At 42.8% G+C, this 26,435-nt stretch overlaps 1 protein-coding gene across 1 annotated transcript in view; it reads right to left on the bottom strand.

Moving 5' to 3' along the window:
• LOC119810605 overlaps window positions 1-26,435 on the bottom strand; it is a 125,640-nt gene that overhangs the window by 19,487 nt on the left and 79,718 nt on the right. The window contains exons 28-35 of the mRNA XM_042055044.1: window positions 15,923-16,093; window positions 13,051-13,089; window positions 12,817-13,008; window positions 12,267-12,362; window positions 10,847-11,108; window positions 7,947-8,025; window positions 4,253-4,457; window positions 2,738-2,912 (exon numbers count right to left, since the gene is read on the bottom strand). Coding sequence (XP_041910978.1) covers window positions 2,738-2,912; window positions 4,253-4,457; window positions 7,947-8,025; window positions 10,847-11,108; window positions 12,267-12,362; window positions 12,817-13,008; window positions 13,051-13,089; window positions 15,923-16,093 — 1,219 coding nt within the window. The remainder of the gene's footprint in view (window positions 1-2,737; window positions 2,913-4,252; window positions 4,458-7,946; window positions 8,026-10,846; window positions 11,109-12,266; window positions 12,363-12,816; window positions 13,009-13,050; window positions 13,090-15,922; window positions 16,094-26,435) is intronic.

The raw sequence follows: 26,435 nt of genomic DNA, 5'->3' as shown, positions 1-26,435 counted from the left end.
TGGGAATGGAACCTGGGCCTCTGCATGGATTCCATCGGAGATGCTCATGGTGTTCTAGCCCAGTCCTCGTGGATTACCACCCATCATCCCCTACTGCACGGATTCCATTCGGGATGCTAATGGTGTGCATTTCCTGCTGGTTTTGGTGGGCACTACTTTGAAAGTCACACTTTTCAGACTTTGGCAATGTGGAGCTGTGGTCCAGAATCTCTGTCTTGTTTCTCTTTTTAGATAGTAGACGTTTTCATGCACACATCACCAGCCGTTTCCCTTTCTTTTCCTTTGCTACACTGACAACCTTGGGTAAATGTTCTGAAATTCCCTTTCAGATGGAAGCTAAACAACTCTATTGCTGGAGGCCATTTTCCACCCATCCCAGACAATTCACACAAAACTGTTAAATTGCATATGTAAAATATCTCAGCTCTGGTAATCTCTGTCATATTGAGGACACTCTGGAGGAGTTAATGGCTGCTGGTGAGCTGCGGGATAAAAACATCTATTTTTTGAGTCATAGTAGGCCTCCAAGAGGCTATTATTTCTAAGCCTAATTCCTTATACATTTTGGGGCAAACCTGTAAAATATGCCTCATTTTTAAAGGTTTATTTTACTTTATATGTAGAAATCTTTCGTGTGCATGTATATATGTGTACTGTGTGCATGCCTTGTGTCCCTGGAGGTCGAAGATGGTATCAGATCCCACAGAACTGGACTTACAGGCAGTTTAGGGCCATCATGTGTGTGTTGGGAATGAAAACTGGGTCCTCTGCAAGAGCATCAAGTGCTTTTAACCGCTGAGCCATCCGTCTAGCCCCTGCCTCATTCTTTTTGAATAAGCTAAATAGGCCTGGAATCCTGCTACACAGCTCTCAAGCTTCACTGCTTCAATTCAGTACAATCTGTATGACACTCAGTAAAAGGATGTCCTTGACCTTCTCATACCCAGAAGACCCTTCAACACATTCTCCTTTCTGTTGTGTGAAAAGCATCAGAAAAATGGGGCCAGTTTCTCAGACATCGAGAATTACTTTTCAGTGCTCCTTCCTGACGTGGAAGACTGAGAGCCCCAGTTTCTGTGATGTTATCACTAGCAATGGACTCACACAGCACCTGCTTTACAGAGTTACCCGGTTACAGGGGCTCCAGGTGGCGGTGATGCTGTCGTCATGTGATGGTGATGTCTGGGAAGGCAGCGCGGGAATCAGGAGGACTCTCTTCTGTCTAGGATTCCACTTCAGTGAAGGCTCTATTACTCCCAGACAGAAGAGACTACTGCATGAACACCCACCTAGAGAAGACATTTTTAGTATGGCAGAAGGAAACAAGACTCACCACACCTTTGTGCCGTAGTTGATTCTGAATCTGTTCAAGTTTTGCTGATTGCTCCCTCAGTGTAATTTTTAACTTGGAAAGTCGAATTTCCAGCCTAAAAAGCATTTGGTAATGGTTCACATACATAGTTTTAAAAAACATTATCACAATTTATGAACTAACATCTGAAAGAATAATTTCATTATTAATGTCTGAAAAGCATGTGGTTTGGACATTTTCATCTTCTTCCTGCTGTGTTTTGTGAATAATGTGCATAATCATGTAAATTTGCACATTTATTTTTTGCAGGGTTTGGAACCAAGCCCTTCAACTTGGTACACACAGATATACCAAGCTGTCCAGCTGAGCTACATCCAAGACTTAGACAATGCATTTCAACCATCATAATTCTGAACGAATTTCCTGGCTTCCCCAAAGGGCACACATTAACGTAAGAGGTGGAGTTTCTATACTACACTGTTCTTTTTGCAGAGCTCACGGGACTCTGTGTGCCACCCTAGTTTATACCTTTGTAAGCTGGCTTGCGTCTTCCCGGAACTCTGCGCTGTCTCTGAGAGTTGGTCCTGTAGTCCCTGCAACTAAAATGAGCAATAAAAGAGGAAGCTGTTAGCGGTCTGCCCTGGAAACGTCTGTCTGTAACTGCAGAGATAACTGAGCTCTGAACGCAGGGCTTCATTTCCACCGGGCCCAAATCAATGCTCTCTGCCATCTTCAGAAAATTAACAGATGTTTACTCTAACACTGAGGCACATATTATTGGTATTATTGGATATGCAAATTGATAGAACTGGTAAAATGTGGAGATTTGTATGCCTGGATTTCCAGAAATACCTCAAAACCCATAATTTGAAAAATTGATTTATATCTACATATATGAATGATCATGGGGATATATATGCTAGTGATGATAAAAACTAACATATTTTAGATGAAAACAAGATGTTTGTTTTAGGAAATGGTTTGAGAGATGTCCTGTTTTAGCTATAGTTTGGGATAACTATTTAAATTTAATCTTCCTACTTTTAATTCACTGTCAGGCAATGAGGTGCAAGTCTCAAGTTGGTGTAGCTGCATGCTTTCATATTTTCAGTGATGAACTGGCAAGCAATACTTTTTTTTCCTGATAATTTTCTGCTACTCACAGATATTTATCTAAAACCACACAAAATTGAAGGGAGCCAAATAATATCAAGCCCTCAGAAATATGGACTTTTGCCAGGCGTTGGTGGCGCACGCTTTTAATCCCAGCACTCGGGAGGCAGAGGCAGGCGGATCTCTGTGAGTTCGAGACCAGCCTGGTCTACAAGAGCTAGTTCCAGGACAGGCTCCAAAGCTACAGAGAAACCCTGTCTCGAAAAACCAAAAAAAAAAAGAAATATGGACTTTTATTCACAATAAATTTACCTGTCTCAAATCATTTTCTATGGCCTTTGCATCTGCAATTATTTTTCCGATTTCTCGGTGTTGAGTCTGTTCCACATTTTTACCGCATTGCTCCTCTCTTCTGCTCAACTGCATCTTGTTTTGTTGAAACATAGACTCAGCCTGTTCTTGCTTCTCACCTGGTTTTAAGGGGAACCTGAAATATTAAAACATATTACAACAAATTTTTAGGAAAACTGTTCATTGTGGGATGTTTTTATTATACTAACAGACCAACTTATTTATTTATTACCCTTCAAAATAACTGAATAAGTTGACTTGAAATAAAATTTCATCACCATAAAATGTGCTGGATGTACTTCAAAATGATTTTCATTGCAAAGGAGAACTTTCAGATGTTCAAACACTAGGGTCTGTCTGTAGCCATAACCCAAGACCCAGAAAAGGAATTTAGTATCTGTTATCTCTTATTCTGTTTGTTGCTAACACTTCAAGCCTATCTCAATATTATTTATTGCATAAGAAGCTTGATAGTCTTTTGTGAACAATACATGATCTGCTCATTCAACAGCATTGAGTAGTTCATAGAAATATGAATTAATTTTATCAATGTATGAAAGAGATATACTGAATAAATTAACCAGCGACCTCCACTTTCTTTTTATTTTATTGTGTTAAAAGTACAGATGGGGCCTAGCTTAACAGCCTCTAGAGGGCTTGTCATTCATGGCTACCGTTGTTGGATCCCTAGCAATGTAAATAAGTATCTAATTCAAGAGTATAAGTTTAAATATTTGAGTTGAGAGATGATTCTTTCGTACTCTTTGCCTGGAGCTATGAATGAATATTAAGCTTTCTTTAGAACAAGTAACTGTATTGATCCAAGCCTTTAAAAACGATTCCTATACTTTGAGCAAGTAATTGTATATGGATGATTTTTTCCAAAATATTTAGAAATTTAGAAAACAAATCCAAATGATATTTCTTGCAGCATCAATTGTAACAGAAAAGTCTGAGAATGATCACAAATTCTCAGTCCTGAGTGAATAATGAAACTCATCATAGCCACTTGAATTTCAGTTTTAAAAATTGTAAATTTTTTTTATTTAAAATGCACATACTTAAATGAGTTGCTTTCACTTTCCCCAATAATTCTACACTCCACAGGACTGAAAATGTTCTTCTCCTCTAGGGCACTAGACCTTAAGCCAGCAATGATGAAAATTCTACTTCAGATCTATAACACAATACGATGGCTCAACCGTTTCTTCAAGACTAAGGTGTCACAGGGCTGGAGAGATGGCTCACAGGAGAGAAACACTGGCTGCTCCTGCACAGGCCCCGGGCTGGATTGCTAGCCCTCTGAGAGTGGCTCACAGTCATCTGTAACTCCAGGTCCAGGCAATCTGATGCCCTCTTCTGGTTTCTGGGGGCACTACATGCGTGTGGTACACAGATGCACATGTAGGCACACACATATATACATAGAGCATGGAAATAAAAATTTTAATTAAAAAACCGAATAAGATACCATGCCTCAAAGTGCGGAGGTCTTCCCATTCTCCTCCTCTGTGCTGTAACCAGGATTTAACTTCCGCCTGTTCTCTCTGCTCTCCGCCAGCCCTGTTTTCCATGTTCTCTGTGAGTTTTCTTGTGAGCAGTTCGCAGTGGCTGTTCTTAAGCGCCATCAGCCTTTCATACGAATGAATCATATCCCAGAGTTTCAGCAGGCTGCTAGAATCTGTATGAGAGAGGACAGCACGAGAATAAATCACACACGAGCATATTTTGTATATAGGGACCACATCTTCACGTCAGCCACTCATTTGTTGAACAACACGCACCATGTGCCTCTAGTGAGGATCACGTAGGGTGGAATCCTGCAGATAAACAAGCGAGACCTTGTGTGGTGCCCTTCTCGGCCGACAGCCTGACTACATCTGGGGTTGACTAAAAGCCAAATGGTTAGACACACCTGTAGCGTTTTTCTTAATTAAATAATATGAAGTGGGAAGACCCACTTCTAACCCAGATCATCCGAGGTGGGAAGATCCACCTCTAATCTGGACCACACCTCTGGAAGCCTATAGGAAGGATGTGGAGAAGGAAGCTTGCTCTCTCTTTGCCTGCCTGCTCTCTAGCTAGTCCATTCCTCCACTGGCACTAGAAGCCTGCGTCTTCAGGATTCTAGCATATGCTGAGGGCCAGTTCAGACATCCAGCCTCATGGACTGAACAACCACTGGATTCCTGGACCTTCTGTTGGTAGACAGCCATTGTTGGACTAGCTGGATCACAGCCTGTTAGTCATTCTAATACATTCCCTTTATATAAATATATTCATTCTATAAGTTCTGTTACTCCAGAGGACTCTGACTAATACACCTCATTTTTGTTTAGTTTCAAATCTAGAGGAGAAATGACACAAAATGTGCATTATATATTCAGATAAGCGCTATGAGACAGTCCTATGATCACCTATGAAAATTTATATAAAATGGGCTCAAGGCAGATGTGTCAAGGAGGAAAAAGCTACCCCGAGAAATGGAGGATGAGCTGGAGTCAGTGACACAGCGAAGGTGAAGCTCTCTAGCTGGTCCATTCGTTTATGGAGATTTCATTGCAATCTACGTCCAATCACGGTGGTGTAACAGATACAGATTTCATTTCAACATGAAACAACAAGAAAACCAAATCAGCCAAAATATTTTCTTTGACAATTATTAAGATAATGGATTATGAAGATAACAATCTACAATTGACAGAAAACAGATGAGAAAGGCCTTCCAATGTCATCTCTCCCTGTAAAGAGAGGGTCCAGGCCAGAAAACAAGGAGAACGAACTGGTGTAGAGTCTCCTGGATTCTCTGTGGTGAGGAAGGTGAATCTGCAGAGATCACAGGGCAGAACGCAGGAGGGAAGAGAGCAGTGTGGCAGGACGCTGCAGATCTACTGACCCCTTCAACAGCAGAGGATGACATATGCTTGGTGCAGGAAGCATCTGCAACCGATGGAAAGACCTGGAAAGCTTCCAGGGAACCGCAGTGCCCATGGACTGCCTGGACAGTATCCATTCCCAGCAAACGGTTGAATAAAATCTTGGGTCCAGTAGGTTAGCAAAAAGGCTCTGTCCACACTGCAGAGAACCGGAGGCTGTTTGGACAGGATTAGGAAGGGCGGAGCTGTTAATGTAACTTAAATGGAGCGGTCTTAGTCACTTCTCTATGGCTGTGATAAAACACCATGATCAACGCAACTTATAAAATTTTAATTTGGGGCTAACTTTCAGAGGGTTAGAGTCCACTGACCTAACATGGCCTCCTGCTCTTCCTGCTGGAAGCCCCACGGGAAGGCATTTGCACAGTGCAGAGAGCAGCTCTCTCTAGAGCAGTTTGCCTCTCAGATTGACAATTGCACTCCAAAGGACCTCCCACAGCTCTCTCGGCCCTTCTACACGTCCCACACGGAATCTGTGTCCTCCGGCCATCTGTGTTATCGCTAAGAGTTCCGTTCAACAACAGTTCCCTAGGAGTACTATTTTAGAAGTCAAAAAATGCTTGTAAAGTTTGATTTGTCAGTGGTTGTTACTCCTATGTCCAGTAAAATGTTATTGAAGACTCAATAGACTCGAGTAATTACGTAGAAAGACCATGATTGAAAACTTCAGAAAGACAGATTGTCGGGCTGAATAAAAAGTAAGTTATAGCTTTACCCTGCATTAACAACGACAAAGGACAACAACAACAACAACTACCTAAGGGCTAGAGAGATGGTCAGAGGTTCAGACTACTGGCTGATCTTGCAGAAGACCTGAACTGGATTCCCAGCACCCACCTGTAACTCCAGTTTCAGGGGATCTGATGACGTCCTCTGGCCTCTGCTGACACCACACACACATGGTGAGCATGCATACATTCAGGCATACACACATACACAAAAATTCAATTTTAAACTGCAATGCAGTGAGGGCCGTGAACTCACAACAGTCCTGACTATCTGCCTAAGACCTGAAGAAAACCAAGACAGTCAACCTTCCAGCATGGATGGGGAGAATACAACCAGGAGGTTGTGTCCTGCCCAGTTTGTGCACCAGGGACAGTTTACAAACACAAGACACAGTGCCCAAAGACACAAGACACAGACACCATCTGAAACCCGCCTACTTGGTAAGGGATGGAGTGGACAGTCCGTGGGACAGTGTGGAGCATAAGTATGTCTCATCATGTCAATACACCCACTAAGATCAGAAGAAACTGTTACAGGATTACTAAGTTGAAACAATTTAAGCAATGAGATATGTGTTCCCTGAAGATAAAAAGATCAAATTGGAATTTAAAGATTAAAATTTAATAAACATTGACAAAAGTATCTAAAAGACAGTTTATTAAAGAAGATAAATAATTCAGGCCTAATGTGTGGTTTGTTTCTACTGTAAACTTCAGATAACCTAGACTCACCAGGAAGAGGGAGCCTCAGCTAAGCCCTCAGACGGACCTGTGGGCATTCTGTGTGGCATGGGCCTTGATTGCTAATTGGCGCAGGATGCATAGCTTGCTGTGGCTTGTGCTGTCCCAGACAGGGAATCCAGGCTGGAATCTCATGAACCCATGAGAGTCAGGAACATTGTTTTTTTGTGGTTCCTGCCTTGACAGAGTGGGATCTAGAAGTGTGAGCTGAAATAAATCCAGGTGCTTTCGTTTGCATGGGATATCAAAGTGACAAAGGAAACCAGTGACACAGGTCTGTAATCCCAGCTACCCAAAGGTCATTTAGTTACCTGAGCCAGGTCGGGAGCTCAAGGTCATCTGAGAAACTTACCAAGACTTTTTCTTTTCTTTTTAGACTTACTTATTTTATGTATGAGTGTTCTGTCTGCATGTACAACTTTACTCCAGAAGAGGGCATCAGATCCCACTATAGATGGTTGTGAGTCACCATAGGTTGCTGGGAATTGAACTCAGGACCTCTGGATGAGCAGCCAGTGCTCTTAATCTCTGAGCCATCGCACCAGCAAGACCAAGAGTCTTTCAAAGTAAAACAGTAACCAGAGTGGGAACTACAGCTCAGCGGTACAGCATGTGCCTCGTGTGCACAAGGGCCTAGGCAGAAAATAAATACATGGAAAGAAGCTTAACACTGAATCTAAAAATAACACTGAATGGGGAGGTGACAAAGCCCAACTAGACACCCTGTGCTAACAAATAAAAATCCCCATATCCGGAATAGGTTACCTCTTTTTGAGTTGTTGACCAGTGGGGGTACATTGCACTCTATTGCCAATACTCTTGGCTTGACAGTAAGACTGTATTGCTGAAGACAACACAAACTTGAGTAACAACATGGACAAACCAAGCTGGTCCTCAGCTGGAGGCCTCATCCCTACAGCTAGCTTTCACGGTACTAGAAGGTGCTATGCTTGCGACTGGAGTCATCATTTCACCCAGCTGTGAACCCTGCAGCCTGCAATCACCAGCCTGACAGATGTGCCTACTGGACAAACAGTGGCATGAATGTCATGGGGTGAGCCAACCAGTTTCTGATTGGATCTAAGGTTTGCGCTATGAGGTGGGAATCTATACCTGGCATTGTTAAAGGCACCAAGAATCTGTGGCTGGGTAGGTCAGAGGCCCTAAGGAAGAATCTAGAACTATTGCTCTGCTACAGGGACATAGCATTAAGATGACCTCTAATGAGTTACTGCTATACACACAAATCAGAGCATCTCTCAACCCGCATCAGAGAAGTTCCTCTTTGCAGTAGATGGTGATTAACACAGATTCCCAAATAGTCAACATGGACAGTGTGAGACTGTGGGGAGCTCGGCTCCATGGGGACACACACATCACACCCCTCCCCAGGGGTCTTTGAGGAAGAGGGGCTGGGAAATCCTAAGAGGCAGAGACTGTGGCTAACATCAAGGCATAGCAAGGCAGTTACATGTATGAAGCCACAATGGTTATCATGGTATGCAAAAGACACGCACGAGATTAAGCAGAAAAAGATCTCAGCATTAGAAGGGGAAAGTGGGCATAAGATCCCACTGCTAGCTGACGAGCTATTGGTGCTTGATAGTGGGGGGGAGAGAGAGAGAGAGAGAGAGAGAGAGAGAGAGAGAGAGAGAGAGAGAGAGAATCAGTTTTCTTTAATGATGGGACCCCCGTGGCAGGTCACAAACGTGACAAGGCAGTTTCCAGCCCCAAGACTAACTGGGCAACATGGGGTAGAAGGGGTAAAACCCAAAGCTGGGGGGAAATGGAGAGGAGGGTGGTTATGGAAGGAGCTGGGGAAGGGCGAATAATATGACCAAATACATCATAGGAAATCATCAAAGAAGTACTAAAAATATTGCTTAAAAAAACAACACTGTTATTCACAATAGCCACTTACTAGAATGGCAGAAATAAAAAAGGCCCATGATAATACTATGCAAAAATACAGAGAAATTTAGGTCTGCTATAGAGGTAATTAGAGTGAAACAGGATTCACGTATTTTTCAAGATGAATTAGGAGCTTCTCAATAGAGGAACATGAGGGCTGGAGAGATGGCTCAGCAGTTAAGAGCACTGCCTGCCCTTCCAAAGGTCCTGAGTTCAATTCCCAGCAACCACATGGTGGCTCACAACCATCTGTAGTGAGGTCTGGTGCCCTCTTCTGGCCTGCAGGCACACACACAGACAGAATATTGTATACATAATAAATAAAACATAAATAAATAAGATAGAGGAATATGCGACAATTGAGGAAACAGCTGTGGAGGAAGACACATTGTTACCCATGTTGACAATGGTGGGTGTAACATGAGGGGGCCTGCTTGTTGGGGTTTCTGTCCCGCCCAGTACCCCACAGCCAGCAAGCCCCAAAGAAATAACACAGAGATCTCTGTAAGTTATAAAGCTGATTGGCCCATTAGCTCTAGCCTCTTACTGGCTAACTCTCACATCTTGATTAACCCATTTTTCTGATCTTTTTAGCCATGTGGCTCAGTACCTTTTTCAGTGGGGCAGATCATATCCTGCTGCTTTGGTGGTCTGGGCAGGAGTGGGAGGAATCAGCTTCCTCCTTCCCAGAATTGCCGTTCTCCTTCCATTATTTCTACTTCCTGTTTGGATTTGCCGCCTATACTTCCTGTCTGGCCAATCAGTGTTTATTTAAAACATGATTGACAGAATACAGACAATTCTCCCACACCACTTCCCCCTCTTAAAAAACAAAAAACAAAAACAAAAAACAAAACAAACAAACAAAAAAAACAAGCCAGCTGGACTGGGTCTGAAAAAGCATGGGATAAAACCGGACTCCCTGAACATGGCGGACAATGAGGGCTGCTGAGAAGCCAAGGACACTGGATTTGGATCCTACTATGCATACTGGCCTAGCCTGTTTGGATGCTCACCTTCCTGGACCTGGATGGAGAGGGAAGGAACTTGGACTTCCCACAGGGCAGGGAACCCTTACTGCTCTTTGGACAGGAGAGGGAGGATGGGTGGAGGGGGGAGGGGGTAAATGGGAGGCAGGGAGGAGGTGGAAATTTTTAATAAAAATTAAAAAAAAACAAAGGAAAATATCCATAGTCCATTTTTTGGGAATGTGGGCTTAGTATTCCAGGCTACTTCCATCTGATTGGGGGCACTGATAATCTTATGGGGACCTAAAGAAAATTTAGAGTTATGATCAAGTCCTGACTGAAGTATCCTGTGAGTCTTGATCATCTCAGGCAGCAGTCTTGAACCTGTTCTGAATGAAGAACTCAGACATCTGGGCCATCTATTCCTGCCGGAGATTTCTCAGGTGGTCTTCCTTGATCAAAGCTGATTTTTCTTAACTCTGACTATGTGTTTAAACATTTAGACACCCAACACATGGCACATGTAATTTATGTACATGTAATTTATTTTGGTCAAGAAGACCCCAGCTGAGCAACTGAAAACACATGGTTCTGGGACCGAAACAAACATCTAAGGGTAGTAGACTGGAAAGAGACCCACGGAAAGCTAGAGCTGCTGGGGAGAGCGAGCTCTTGGCCGTGAGAAGTGACAGCACATGACAGGTTCCGAATTTTCAAAATAGATGGTTCTAGGGGCAGATGGATCAAGGTTCAAGGTTCAAAGAGGTGGAGTTCTACAGTTATTACCCCCTGCTCAACTGGCTGCCGATGCCTTTCACGTCGGGCGCAGACAGCGGGAGTCCACAGAGCTCTTCGGCTGGGATTTGAAGTGGTTCTCTGTCTAGAATGGTAGAGAGGGCATCGCCCGAGGGCCCAGAATACGGACACTTCAGTGTTCTGTGACTCAGGACTGAGGGATGCATGAACAGGACCCAGATGCTGTGGAGGCCTCCTGTTCACAGCGCCCTGTCTCCTGCTTCTTCCTGCGCTCACTGAGCAGATGGACTCACTGCAAGCTCAGGGCAACTCACCATTTCCTGTCGCAGAAGGCTGACTTCGGCTGCTGACTTCGTTCATTTCATTTACTTGACTTACTTGGGTTTCCATCTGTAAAACAGCACTATTTCAAAACGTCCCCCAATTTATATAGCATGTAGTAAATACAGAAAAGTGGTGGTTTTAAACTTTGATAAAATGCATAAGCAGAAATGTAATTCTAGATAAAATTGATTTTTGTCAAAGAAAACCCTGAGTAACATCTCCTGGTTATTAATCAGTTTAGAGACAGAATTTTATTATGGCCTAGAAATTTCTATGAGATCAAACTGGCCTTGAACTCACAGAGATCTGCCCACCTCTGGATTAAAGGTGTGTGCCACCACACCCAGCCTTTACATCTCCTGTTGCTTGATTTCTTTTTCAAAACATAACTCCTTTGCAAAAGTCTTCTTGAGTTACCTCCATAATATATTTCAGTTGATATATTATATTGTCCTAGATAACCTATCTTTTAAAAAAGTTTGTTTGTTTGTTTGTTTTTATTTTAGTGTTCTGCCTGCATGTATTCCTGCAGGCCAGAAGAGGGCACCAAATCTCATCATAGATGGTTGTGAGCCACCCTGTGGTTGTTGGAAATTGAACTCAGGACCTCTGGAAGGGCAGCCAGTGCTCTTAAACTCTGAGCCATCTCTCCAGGCCTTAAGCCAACTTAAGTATTTAGGACAAGTTAGGATTAAGTATAAACGATCAAAGCCTCACAGCATACAGAGAAAGCAGTCATTTCTAGCTATCTGGCTCACAGGGTGGTTTTTCTTTGCTTCTGCTGGAATCTCACTTCCTATCTTGTTGGTGTCAGACTAGGATGGGAGGTGTAGAAAGGGTAAGTCTGACTTTACCTAGCCAGTCAGCTGGACCTGAAGAGCTGGTGAACAAGCTCTTTTGCTCTTTGCAGTCTTGGTTTGGGGATCTCTGGGCATCTGTGTTCAAAATGAGTTTCAACAGGATGGATGGATTTTGCGTTGCCTACCAACTCAGGGTCTCATCTGATTCCCTTCATCCTCTCCATTGCCTTTCTCTCTGTCTCAGGCAAGGGGGAGGCTCCTAAAGAATCAGGGCCTACATTCCAAGTATACACTTGGGTCTCCCTGTTCAGCTTGTTCCTCTGTACCCTGGTTTGTAGCACCCCTCCATGCTCATCCCTGTGCAGTGGGCTGGGATGCTGTAGGTGGACACCCTAGGGTGACCAGATGCGGACACTGGGATGCTGTAGGTAGATGTCACATGGTTACAGATACAGACACTGGAAACCTTTGCCTGACTTTGGGCTTTTACAGGCTTGTTCAGTCAACTTTGGGAACATTCTCCAGCTCCTCATTTCCCTCTCCCCGGCTCATGATTCTGCTAATTTTGCAGGTAAATTGTGTGAAGGAGCCTGGGCCATGGAGAGTCTCTAGAATGGGAAAGACCTGCTGTGTATTTACTGCCTTGAACCTGCAAATCTGCAGCGATTAGAGCTCTTCCTTCCTCAGCGTCAGTCTCCATGGCCTCCAGGGAGGAGCGACTCCCTGGGTTACCCTTTATGGCAGCCTGGCACACAGAAACATAGCCACACTCCGCTGGTTGAAACTCTTATCTTTCACACAATAAAACCTAGCTTCCAAAACCTTCCTTGCCACGACTATGGCTGTGGGACAGACACTACTCACGAGAGGACTCACAGGCCCGACTCACTACAGACACCCATGGTGCAGGCTTGGGGTGGGCAGTACTGGCAATGGGCACTGGGAGGCTGCAGGTTCACATCCTCACTGCTCAGGGTTATGGTGATGCTCATGGCAGCTGTGATAGCTGTAGCTCCTCCCAGTGTGATGTCACTCAGCCTGCAGTCCAGGTTCCCCTGGTCTGCTTTCCTTCCACAACCAATCAAACTACGTTTCTGATTATTCGTTTACAGTACCTTGTGCTTTTCTTTAGCTTGTCTCTTTGACAGCCTTAAAAAAAAGGATAAAACCTTTTCAGGCAAATGTTAAATATATAAACCACAAACACTGTTGTTTTATATAACAGCCTCTACAGTTATATTTTATTTCACATATCCATGATAGTTATATCTGATTTAAAGTACAATCCTTTCCTCTAAAGTGTATGCAACTATAAACAGAAGTTAATCTTAAGGGATGAAGAATAATAGTTAGTTCTAATTATCAACCTGACACAACCGGGGTCACCTGAGGTGAGACTCAGTGGGGATTTCTAGATCAGGTTGGCCTGAGGTCATGTCCATAGTGGACAGTCCTGATCAAACATTAAATACCGTGGGAAAACTCAGCCCATGCATGGTGGGCGGCACCATTACCCATACAGTGGACCCTAGACTGTAGATGTATGGGGGGGGGGCTGAATACAGAAACCGCACATGCATTCCTCTCTGCTCTGGACTCTGGGTGTGATGGGACTAAGTTTCTAGGCTCCTAGCACTGTGATAATCCCTCAGTGATGGATGGTAGCCTGGACTGGGAGATCAAAATCGACCCTTTCTCCCCTAAGTTCCTGATGCCTGGGTATTTTATCCTAGCAACAGAAATAAAACTAGAACACTACTAATATTGTAATGAAGAATTACATTCGGATCAAAGTTTTTCAGTAAAGCCAAATGGAAAAAAATTATCATTTTAGCATAAGGTTTCAGTCTTATTGTCATAAAAAGACAAAACCAGAATTACAGACAGTAAAACATATTTAGAAAGCATTACTTAGGTTCTCTTCTCAGAGAAATCCCCTTTTCAAATATTTATTTAGTTATTTATTCAAAGTGCATCAGTAGTTTGCCTGCATCTATTTCTCTACATGTGTGCCTGGTGCCCCCAGAAGCCAGAAAAGGGCTTTCGATCCCTTGGGACTAGAGTTACAAACCGTTCTGAACTGGAACTCAAATCTGGATGCTCTTGCCTACTTACTGAGAAGCCCCTCCCTCCCTACTGAGCCATGCCTCCCACCCAGAGACACCCTTCTTTATAACTGGAGTTAGTGTTCTCCGGCTACTGTGCAGTTGGTGCACGTTGCTCTGAGCACGCCCCGTGTGTCACGGCTGTTCTTTCCCTCAGGATCTGTGTGATGCTGTAGTAGATGGCCTGTAAGGAAGGATGGAGGTGGGGGAAGGCAAGCCGCCGTGTGAGTGCACACCGAGAGCTGACTGGTTCAGAAGTGAACCTCGGAACTGCTGGGGTTGGATGATATTGTTTAAATTATAAAAGCCACATGCCACGACACGCTGTGGAAACAATAGGAATTATGAAGTAATATACCAGCAAAGGAATCAATGTTTGCATGCCGTTCGTGGTTAAAAATTACAAACAGTAGCTTCATTATCTTGCAATTAACCACAAAGGCTGAACTCTGCCTGGTGTCAGAGGCTTGTAAACTCAGCCACACATTACAGCGTGATTTCCAGGTTAGTCTGGAAGGCTTAGGCAGACTGTTCAATGGTTAAAAAAAAAGTCACAAGAAACATGGGACAGAGCTCAGTGGCAGAGGGCTTGCTTAGCCAGCATGAGGCCCTAGGTTCAATACTGCCATCAAAGCTTGAAGAATATGAATAAATTAACAGAATTCGGGGGTGGGGGAAGGGCAAATTTGTCATTCTGTTTTCAAGGAAATTAAGTTACATTTAAAAAATAGTTCAACATGTGTCTTTATCAGTCTAACTGCTCATCGCCCCTTAGCCCTGCTCAGCTCTCAATACACAGCAGTAGCACTGTTTGTAGAGTTTCATGTATAAGAGACAGTTCCACATGCCCTGACTTTATTATTCAACACTAATAATCTCTGCCACGCCGTTAACGGTTTACTTAGCTACTGCCCACGAGGGACATCTCTGCTCATCTCCAGAATGTATACAACAACCTTTAAACCAAGAAACCTCAGTCAAGGGCAGCCCGCAAAATCATAGCTTCTCAACGATGATTCTTAAAACACACAGAAAACAATTTAGTTCTTAGTATGCCATGAGCATCTTGATACTCTGCTATTTTAGAGTTGTTTTATAGCTATTTTATAACTTCCAGCTTTATTTTAACATCTGATGAAATTATATATATAAAGTGTATGTGTGCACATGTGTGTCCAAGAGTGTCTATGTCTATGTGGGGTATGTGCACGTGAGGCCACAGGAGGGCACCTGACACCCTGGAGCTTGAGGTGTGGGTTCTGGGAACCAAACTGGGGTTCTTTGCATGAGCAGCCACTCTTAGCCACAGAGCCGTCTCTCCACCTCCACAGCCTCGCTTCACGGCATCATTCCCGTTGGCAAATAGAGTCGCATTTCCTTTCTGCATGAATTATCTCTTTCCTCTCTGTCTGTCTCTATGTCGGCACACATGCGTTTACATCTATACAAGCTCAAATTACCGTTTACTCTTAGCCTGATACAATGTATCAAGATATCAAATACTTTGTCATACAAATTTCAACTGTATTCACTTCCTTCTACACTAGATCTCTTCCATCCTCCTGCAGAGATCTCCTAAAAGAGCTTAAGAGGGAAAAGGAAATGCTTTTAAACTCCACCCCCTTCTTTACCAGTTGCCACCCACTTTTCTCTTGCTTTTCTGAGGAAAAGCTCTCCAGGGACCTGTCTCTCCTGTGCACTGTCTGGCTTCGCTGACAGCCATTTATTAAAGTCACGTGTCTGCACCTTCGTCTTCCTGAAGCACAGACAGGGAGGCATGCCTTATTTCTAGTGCGATGACTCTGTTCTGCTTTATTTTGGAAAAGGAGCTCCTGTTAGCATTCCTTCACAGGAGGTAAAGAATTTACAGCTTTTACCTTCCTTCATCCCGACCCATTTCACTCAGATGGTGGCCTTCCTTCACCAGCAGCAGGCCAGCAGCTTCTGGAAGGGACTTCTCAAATACTGGTGTGATCACGGGTTGTCTGGGGGCGGGTGCTTCCCTTCCAGGTTTCTTTATTTCTTTCATACACGAGCCAGAAACACTCCTTTGAAAAAGTCAAAAACATCAACATTTCCTAGCACACCTGCTGACAAAGGCAACATTTTAGCTCTTCTCCATCCGAATCTATTTAGTAGTTGTAGAGGAAAGTCCTAGTCTTTTTAAAGTAGGCAAACCTCGGATTACGAGTTCATGAATCAAGAATTATGTCTGAGCATATTCAAGGCTTTTCGGAAAAACAAAAAAGCTCATCAGGCAAAAGAGCTCATCAGGCAAAAATTGTGGAAAAACTAGTTATAGGGACTTCAGAAGATGAGAACTCTTGTTGCTTCTGCATGAGACTCAGGTTTGATTCCAAGCACCCACATGGTGGCTCACAACCACCTGTATCTCTAGCTCCAGGGGACTCATCACCATCTTCTGGTTCCCATGGGCACTGTACATCCATGGCACATATATGCAGGAGAACATCATACATATAAAATAAACACATTTAGAAAACAAAGTCTAGTAATGGGACAGAATGTAAGCACAGAGACTAGGCATTAACTATAAACTTAAACAGGAAAACCTAAAACAGAAAGACATACGTACCTAGAGAAGAATACCACATTAACGGGAATGCCATGCTGAAAGACTGGTACTCACTGGAATTATGCAGGTGCTAAATTAGATTTTGCTTTAAAATATAATAATTTTAAATACCACAATACCACAAGACATATAAGATAAAGTGAAAAACTGAGGAGCTATCTTTGGAAGCAAAACCTTAATTTGAAAATACAGCAATATACACAGTTCAAGTATCACAATATAGTGATTTGTTTTCATTTTGTGTAAAATAATTTGACTAATTTTGTACACTTCATGCCAAGTTTCTAATCCTATTTAAAAGGGCTGCATTTGTCCGTAGACTGCCGTAATTCTCTTTCTATGCACTCTCACGTGCTGCGACTGACACACACCTGCAGACGTTTCTATGACACACACCTGCGACGTTTCTATGACACACACCTGCAGATGTTTCTATGACACACACCTGCAGACGTTTCTATGACACACACCTGCAGACGTTTCTATGACACACACCTGCAGATGTTTCTATGACACACACCTGCAGACGTTTCTATGACACACACCTGCAGACGTTTCTATGACACACACCTGCAGACGTTTCTATGACACACACCTGCAGACGTTTCTATGACACACACCTGCAGACGTTTCTATGACACACACCTGCAGACGTTTCTATGACACACACCTGCAGACGTTTATGAAGACGCTGAGCTTGGCCACTGGGACGTTCTCACTAATAGTATGCTACAGCCATGAAGGTTCTAAAGGCAAACCTCAGGCGTAATTTTTCCTTATGAAGATCCTGTGTAGCTTGCTCTTCTGATAAAACCCAAATCCCTACCTATAAGACCAGTAGAGACTCAGGAGGGCGGTCATTAACTCACCCAGAGCCAAACTCCAATAACCACTTTGTAATCAGAGCAGGCAATATTATTTTCGCTTTGAAAAGTTTATTGAAAAGAAACCAAATCAAAAACATTTGGATAAGGTTTCCTCAAACATCAGGGAGGGACCAACCTGTTTATCACTGGCTTCTTAAGACAGTTTGTCCTCTGTTCAGCCAGCCAGAGCCACCGACTCCTGTCAGTCATTGCTTTATTTCCTGAAACCTCGCTGTAAGTGCCAACCAATCAGCAGGCTGAAAACCCCGTGTCCCTGCGTGTCCCTGCAGACGCCAGCCAGTTCCCCTTCTCAGGATTGGTCTCTAAATGCTGGCTGATTTCCAAATGCCACCAGCCACTGCCATCCTACAGGTTGGCCAAGCTGTGAAGGCCACCCTTCCCCAGAGCCTGTAAATTAAGCCAGCAATCACTACCCTGGCAGCAATCGCTGTGCCTCAACCGCACGGCTGCTCTTTACTAATGAAGGTGGTAAGTTCAAATCCCCAGTTTCTTCAGGATGTTCAAGGGGTTAGTACTTTCACAATAATTTAGACTTCATTTTACTATTGTTACACTCTGCTTTAAATATTTATTATTGCTGTGTTTATGCATGTGTGTGCATGTGCCAGGGAGTGTGTGGAGGTAGAGGGCAAACCTGTAGCAAATGTTTCCACTCTTCTGGGTTGAACTCTGGTGGTCAGGCTTGCCAAGGAAACACCTTTACCCACTGACCCATCTTGTTGGCCTTTGGTTTTAGTAAAATACAAACAAATTTTGGAATTTATTCAACACAGTTTGCCATAGTTGAAACTATCATAAATATCAGCCAAAGAATCAAGACTCATGGCTGCAGTTTTGGATTTTCCTGTGAGAAAATGGCTTAGTATAGAGGATACGGGCCACCATGCCACAGAACAATTCACAACGCGTATGTCTGCAAATTTAATATAGAGGATATAGACCATCATGGGCCAGAACAATTCACAATGCGTATGTCTGAAAATTTAGATGATCAAAACTGACCCAAGGGAAGAATTTTAAAAATAGAGTTAATCAAATATTTAAAACAGTCCCAGGGGAAATGCCAATCACTGACGTAAAAGATGTTTATTGAGGAACAAGTTACTGTTCTGTTTGTACCCAATGCAGTCGTGAAATGCTGAAGAAGAAATCAGAAAAACAATTCCATTCCTACTGCCTCAAGGGCTACACACCTTTTCAATGAGAAGAGAAGCCCGAAAAGAAAGAACAAAAACACGATATAAGATGGAAAGAAAATAGGAGAAACTGGAATTAATATGTTGATGTTAAAAGGATCCACTAAACTTGCTTAGGAAATACTGAATCACACAAAGTGGAATTGGCCAAAGGAGAATTCCTAGGTCTCTATCAGTGTCATCCTACTGGGCAGAAGGGAGGATCCTGTTAACATCTGGGCAGGAGGGAGGACCCTGGTTAACAGCTGGGCAGTAGGGAGGATCCTGTTAACATCTGGGCAGGAGGGAGGACCCTGGTAAACAGCTGGGCAGGAGGGAGTACTCACAGAGATCTGCCTGTCTCTGCCTCCCCTGGCTCCAGTGGGGTTTCTGTGTGGGCTGGTTCTTTCTGTGCACTGTGCAGATCTAGCTGTGCATGATTATTATTTTTTCCAGATTTTTTTTATTTTATTGATATTTATTGAACTCTACATTTTTCTCTGCTCCCCTCTTCTCCTCTCCCCACTTCAATCCTCCCCCAAGGTCCCTATGCTCCCAATTTACTCAGGAAATCTTGTCTTTTTCTACTTTCTACTTCCCATGTAGATTAGATCTATGTAAGTCTCTCTTAGTGTCCACATTGTTGTCTAAGTTCTCTGGGATTGTGGTTTGTAGGCTGGTTTTCTTTGCTTTATGTTTAAAAACCACCTATGAGTGAGTACATGTGATAATTGTCTTTTTGGGTTTGGGTTACCTCACTCAAAATAATGTTTTCTAGGTCCATCCATTTTCCTGCAAAATTGAAGATGACATTATTTTTTCTGCTGTGTAGTACTCCATTGTGTAAATGTACCACATTTTCCTTATCCATTCTTCGATCAAGGCATTTAGATTGTTTCCAGGTTCTGGCTATGACAAACAAAGCTGCTATGAACATAGTTGAGCACATGTCCTTGTGGCACGATTGAGCATCCTTTGGATATATACCCAAAAGTGGTGTTATTGGGTCTTGAGGAAGGTTGTTTCCTAATTTTCTGAGAAATCTCCACACTGACATCCAAAGGAGTTGTACCAGCTTGCACTCCCACCAGCAATGCGGAAATGTTCCTTTTCCCCCACAACCTCTCCAGCATAAGTTATCATCAGTGTTTTTGATCTTAGCCATTCTTCCAGGTGTAAGATGGAATCTCAGAGTTGTTTTGATTTGCATTTCTCTGATAACTAAGGATGTTGAACATTTTCTTAAGTGTCTTTCAGCCATTTTAGATTCCTCTGTTGAGGGTTCTCTGTTTAGGTCTGTACTCCATTTTTTTTTAATTGAATTATGTGATCTTTTGGTGTCCAATCTCTTGAATTCTTTGCATATTTTGGAGATCAGACCTCTGTCTGATGTGGGGTTAGTGAAGATCTTTTCCCATTCTGTAGGCTGTCGTTTTGTCTTGTTGACTGTGTCCTTTGCTTTACAGAAACTTTTCAGTTTCAGGAGGTCCCATTTATTAGTTATTTCTCTCAGTGTCTGTGCTGCTGGGGTTCTATTTAGAAAGTGGTTCCCTGTGCCAATGTGTTCAAGTGTACTTCCCACTTTCTCTTCTATAAGGTTCAGTGTGGCTGGCTTTATGTTGAGGTCTTTGACGCATTTGGACTTGAGTTTTGTGCATGGTGATAGATATGGGTCTATTTTTATTCTTCTACACGTTGATATCCAGTTATGCCAGCACCACTTGTTAAATATGCTTTCTTTTCTGCTTCTTTATCAAAGATCAGGTGTTTGAAGATGTGTGGATTTGGTTCCATTGGTCCTCCTGTCTGTTGTTATGCCAATACCAGGCTGTTTTCAGTACTGTAGCTCTGTAGTAGAGTTTGAAGTCAGGGATTGTGATGCCTCCAGAAGTTCTTTTTTATTTTTAGATTTATTTATTATGTATACAACATTCTGCCTCCATGTATGCCTGCACACCAGAAGAGGGTGACAGATCTCATTACAAATGGTTGTAAGCCACCATGTGGTTGCTGGGAATTGAACTCAGGACCTCTGAAAGAGCAGCCAACTGAGCCATCTCTCCAGCCCCCCCAGAAGTTCTTTTCTTGCACAGGATTGTTTTGGCTATCCTGTGATTTTTGCTTTTCCAAATGAAGTTGAGTACTGTTCATTCAAGGTCTTTGAAGAATTTTGCTAGGATTTTGATGGGCATTGCATTGAATCTGTAGATTGCTTTTGGTAAGATTGCCATTTTTACTATGTTAATTCTGCCTACCCAAGAGCATGGGAGATCTTTCCACTTTCTAGTGTCTTCTTCAATTTCTTTCTTTAAAGATTTAAAGTTCTTGTCATGCAAGTCTTCTACTTGTTGGTTAGAGTTACTCTGAGATATTTTACGCTATTTGTGGCTATTGTGAAGGGTGTTCATGTTCTGATTTCTTCCCCAGCCAATTTATCATCTGTGTACAGGAGGGCTGCTGATTTTTTTGAGTGAATCATGTATCCTGCTACATTGCTGAAAGTGTTTATGAGTTGTAGAAGTTCCTTGGTGGAATTTTTGGGATCACTGATGTAAACTATCATATCATCAGCAAACAGTGAGAGTTTGACTTCTTCTTTTCCAATTTGTATCCCCATGATCTCCTTTTGTTGTCTTATTGCTCTAACTAGGACCTTAAGCACTATATTGAATAGATATATAGAGAGTGGACAACCTTGTCTTGTTCCTGATTTCAGTGGAATCGCTGGGAATTTCTCTCCATTTAGTTTGATGTTGACTGTTGGCTTGCTGTGTATTGCCTTAATTATGTTTAGGTATGTTCCTTACATCCCTGCTCTCTCTAAGACCTTTATCATGAAGGGATGTTGTATTTTGTCAAATGCTTTTTCAGCATCTAATGAGATGATCATGTGGTTATTATTTTTCAGCTTATTTATATGGTGGATTATATTGACAGATTTTCATATGTTGAACCATCCCTGCATCTGTGGGATGAAGCTGACTTGATCATGATGGATGATGGTTCTGATGTGTTCTTGGATTCAATTTGCTAGTATTTTATTTAGTATTTTTGCATCAATGTTCATGAGTGAGAATGGTCTGTAATTCTCTTTCTTAGTATTGTCTTTCTGTGGTTTGTGTATCAGGGTAATTGTAGCCTCATAAAAAGTTTGGCAATGCTCCTTCTGTCTCTATTGTGTGGAATAATTTGAGGAGTATTGGTATTAGTTCCTCTTTGAAAGTTTTGTAGAATTCTGAGATGAAACCATCTGGTCCTGGGCTTTCTTTGGTTGGGAGACTTTTGATGACTGTTTCTATTTCTTCAGCTGTTATAGGTCTGTTTAATTTGCTTATCTGGTCTTGATTTAATTTTGGTAAGTGATATTTATCCAGAAAGTTGTCCATTTCCTTTAAGTTTTCAATTTTTTGGAGTACAGGTTTTCAAAATATGACCTGATGATCCTCTGCATTTCCTCCGTGTATGTTGTCATGTCCCCATTTTCATTTCTGATTTTGTTAATTTGGATATTCTCTCTCTGCCTTTTGGTTAGTTTGGATAAAGGCTTGTCTATTTTGTTGATTTTCTCTAAGAACCAAATCTTTGTCTCATTGATTCTTTATATTGTTTTCTTTGTTTCTATTTTGTTGATTTCAACTCTCAATTTGATTATTTCCTGCTGTCTAGTTCTCTTAGGTGAGTTTGCTTCTTTTTGTTCTAAAGTTTTCAAATGTTCTGTTAATTCAGTAGTGTGGGAGTGCATGATTATTAGAGTTTTCCTTTATTGATCTCTAGGTTGTGGAGTGATTTCTTATTGGGAAGACATTTTGTTTCCATACAGAAAGACCCTCTGTGTTCCTGGCAGACAGCAATAATGTTGTGGAAAGGGCTGTATGACAGGAACTACGGACATTTAGATTTGATGCAGTCTCAATACAATTTTTAAGATGCTCTTCACAGAAGTAGAAAAAGAAAGTTAAAACGATGGGGAATCAGAAAATACCCTGGAAGAGTAAAACCCTGAGCAGAAAAGGTGATGCCAAAAGTATCACAATACTTTACTTCAAAACACACCATAGAGCACAGCAACATGAAAAACATCACACTGACAATGAAAAAGAAAGTTAAATCCATGGAATAGAATGGAGGACCCAGAAGAAACCCTAGCTACCTGAGTGCTGACAATGGTACCCAAAGTAGTCATTGGAGAAAGGAAGTTTCTTCCATAAACAGAGCTGGGACAATTGGTTTCCACTTTTAGAGGAAAGAAACCCACATGTCTCCCTGCACAGCATGCATTAAGTCAATCAGGCACCTGACCATGAGGCCTGGCATGTCTGAGGCAGCCAGAACAACAGAGGAAAACAGGCATTTCTGAAGAGACTCTGATAACGCAGACTCACGAAGTAGTCACAAGAATTTACAGCTGAGGTTGCTTGAGATTTGCAAGTGTCTGCACAGCAAAGCGAATTGTTAATAGAGTGTGGGGTCACATCCAGGAAATAAGAACTCCTGGAGGCTGTCCTCGAACTTCTGCTCATGTCAGGGCAAGCGTGAGCTTACACACATACACACACATCACACATGCAATAATAATAAACCAAACTTAACAAGTTTAATCAGCACATGGACAAGCGAACTGATCATATAGCTCTAAAAGGAAGAGTAAATGGCCAAGAATTATATAAAATTTGTTTATCATCCTTACCCACCAAGGAAATAAAACTCATGGACTGGAGATGGCTCAGCAGTTAAGAGCACTTGCAACTCGTGCAGAGGACCCAGGTTGGCTCTCAGCAACACATGGTGAGTCATAACCATATGCAATTCTATTCTTGGACATTTAAGACACTCTTCCGGTCTCTGAGGGCACCAGGTACACACACACACACACACACACACACTCTCTCTCTCTCTCTCTCTCTCTCTCTCCACTATAATACAGTACGTTTACATATATGCAGATAGAACACCTACACACATAAAAGTAAATAAAAAGAAACTCATTACATTGATGGCTCATCTCACCCAAGAGAGAGCAGCTGTCATCAAAACAATAAACAACAATCAGTGCCAAAGACTAAAGACCCCTCCTCCCCAGTTCTGTGGGTGTGAAAGAAAATTAGTACAGCCATGCCATGGATTTTTGGCTTAGTTAATGGTACCAGGAGTGAGTTTCTTCTCAGGGAGAGAACTCCAAATTCCATTAGAAAACGGCTGGTTAATTCAGCAATATTCATGCAACGATGGCGCCAGCGGGCCGCTCTCCAGGCCAGCTGGTGCTGTAGCTCCAGGTTTCACAGATGGGTGAGACTGCTGATTACTCTTCTCCCCTGGTAATGCATACAGAACCTTCCAGCATTATGAAAGCGAGCTGTAGGGATAGAGACTCCAGACGGGCAACACCTAGATTTCTCAGGGTTTTATCGCTCAATATGTGGTGTCTTTAGCAACAGAGTCTCACCGCCAAGTTCTGGAGGGCGACAGAGCAAAGGCATTAGCCAGAAATATCTGGGAAGGGGGTCTACCTGGCACTGGGCTGTTTTTTAATAGCCTATGGTGTCTGCGAGGGACATTGCCCCCATTACAGAGTAACTCCATTTAAGCTTTTATATCTGTATATGCATATGTTTTAGGAAGCTTCTACAGTAGCTGGTTTCCATACGACATTTTCAAAGGCCTTCCCCACACCCATCTCCCCCATGTTACCCTGTTATTTACCAGGTGCACCTGACAGTATTCCTTTGTTAAAGATGACACAGCATTAAACTGCCCCCGAGTTCTTATTTATGCACTGATTTCTCAAGCCTCATTAGAGCAACTTTTTGCAGTAGACGGTCAGAGATGCACGTCTGACCAACGTGCAGAAAGATCATGGAGTGCTTAGCTCTAAATGGGACATCTACCTCACGCTCCCTGTCCCCAAAGCTCAGGGGTCATTGCAGAAGGGGACAGACAGACTGTAAGAGTCAGAAGGAGGGGACACCTGCAGGGACACAGTATTTGCTGGACATGACAGGGCCACGCCACACATGAATTCACATTGCTGACTGTTAAAGGACTTGTACAAGGTCAACTCAAGCACAGTCCCAGCATGGCTGGGAGGGTGGGGAGGAAGCTCATGGAGTCCCATGCCACGCTGAGAAGCTATTGGCTGTTGAAGGCTTCTGAGGGAGGAACAGTTAGCTTTCCTCAGAGGTGCAGCCCCAAGAGGCTGCCCCTCCACGCTTCAGCAGATGGTGCTGCACCCAGGCACATATTGTCGGCTCTAAAGAGACTCAGTAATTCTAGGGAGAGAGGGAGCGCACATAGAGCTGGGAGAGAGAAGGATGGTGGCTAAGATAATGACTCCATAACAACAAGTTACAAGTAATTCCGAAAACAAAATTTAACTTATTATTATTATTTTTTTGAGACAGGGTTTCTCTGCAGCTTTGGAGCCTGTCCTGGAACTAGCTCTTGTAGACCAGGCTGGCCTCAAACTCACAGAGATCCGCTTGCCTCTGCCTCCCGAGTGCTGGGATTAAAGGCGTGCGCCACCACCGCCCGGAAAAATTCAACTTTTATAAATTTTGCATGCAGTCACTGTGATAACACAGTGATTAACACTGAAATAAATTTTCTTTAAAAGGGATTACAGCCAGGCATGGTGGTGCACACCTTTAATTCCAGCATTTGGAGGCAGAAGCAGGCAGATCTTTGTGAGTTTGAGGCCATCCTGGTCTACAGAGTGAGTTCTAAGATAGCCAGAGCTAAAACAGAGAAACCCTGTCTCAAAAACAAAACAAAACAAAGCAAAACAAAGCAAAACAAAACAACAAAAGGGGGTGACAGCACGCCTGTAGGTACTTTTAGAAACAGGGTCCAGAGTTTTGACTCTACCTTGTTTCGCTTAAATACACATCAACAAATTTGCCAACGGGCAGCACCCATGGCACAAGGAAGCTGTTCTTTGCTCTTTGGGTTTGATGGTTGCTTGCTTTGCTATGCTGGGAAGCCAAATCAGGGCACCAAGTACATTAGGTAGAACTCAGTCCCTGGGTCATTCCCGCACCCCCTAAATAAAGTTAGTGAGGAACAGAGCCACACCCACTTGCTTATCATCCACAGCAGATTCCAAACTATTGAGGCAATAGAGGCATGTGTTCCATCATACCTAGAAAGAAGTATTAATGTCTTCTAGTCCCAATGAACATACTAAACACATTTTATACCGTTTATTGTAGCTTCTACCTGGTACAGTGACATGGTGACACACATGGATACGTGTGCAATCCCTCAGCAGCACTCAGACTCAGAGGATCCCTAACATGTGATGAGCAAGGAAGGGAAACTCAATGGCTTATGGCACTGCCAACAAGGCAGGAGACCAGTAAACACGGCAGCTTTGCCATTCAGTCTAACAACTCATTTATTTTATGTGTGTAAGTGTTTGTCTGCATGTCTGTCTGGGCACCACTTGCATGCCTGGTGCCCGGGAATGCCAGGATGCTGTGTCCCTGGAACTGAAGTTACAGACAGTTGTGAACTGCTGTGTGGGTGATGGGAATTGAACCTGGGTCCACTGTAAGAGTAGTCAATGCTCTTAGTTGCTGAGCCATCTCTCTGGTTCTTAAATAGTTGCATACTACAGTATTTTGTGAACATAAAACTATAAATACATCCTCATTGATGAGTACACTCTCTCTGAGCTAACAATTCTAGCAAAATCACCCATACATACGCATAGATATGTAAAATATTTATATAAACA

The sequence above is a fragment of the Arvicola amphibius genome, chromosome 1 (assembly GCF_903992535.2).
Source record: "Arvicola amphibius chromosome 1, mArvAmp1.2, whole genome shotgun sequence".
Lineage (NCBI taxonomy): Eukaryota > Metazoa > Chordata > Mammalia > Rodentia > Cricetidae > Arvicola > Arvicola amphibius.
The sequence above is the reverse complement of the archived record's forward strand: the minus strand, read 5'-3'. Positions and strand labels throughout refer to the sequence as shown.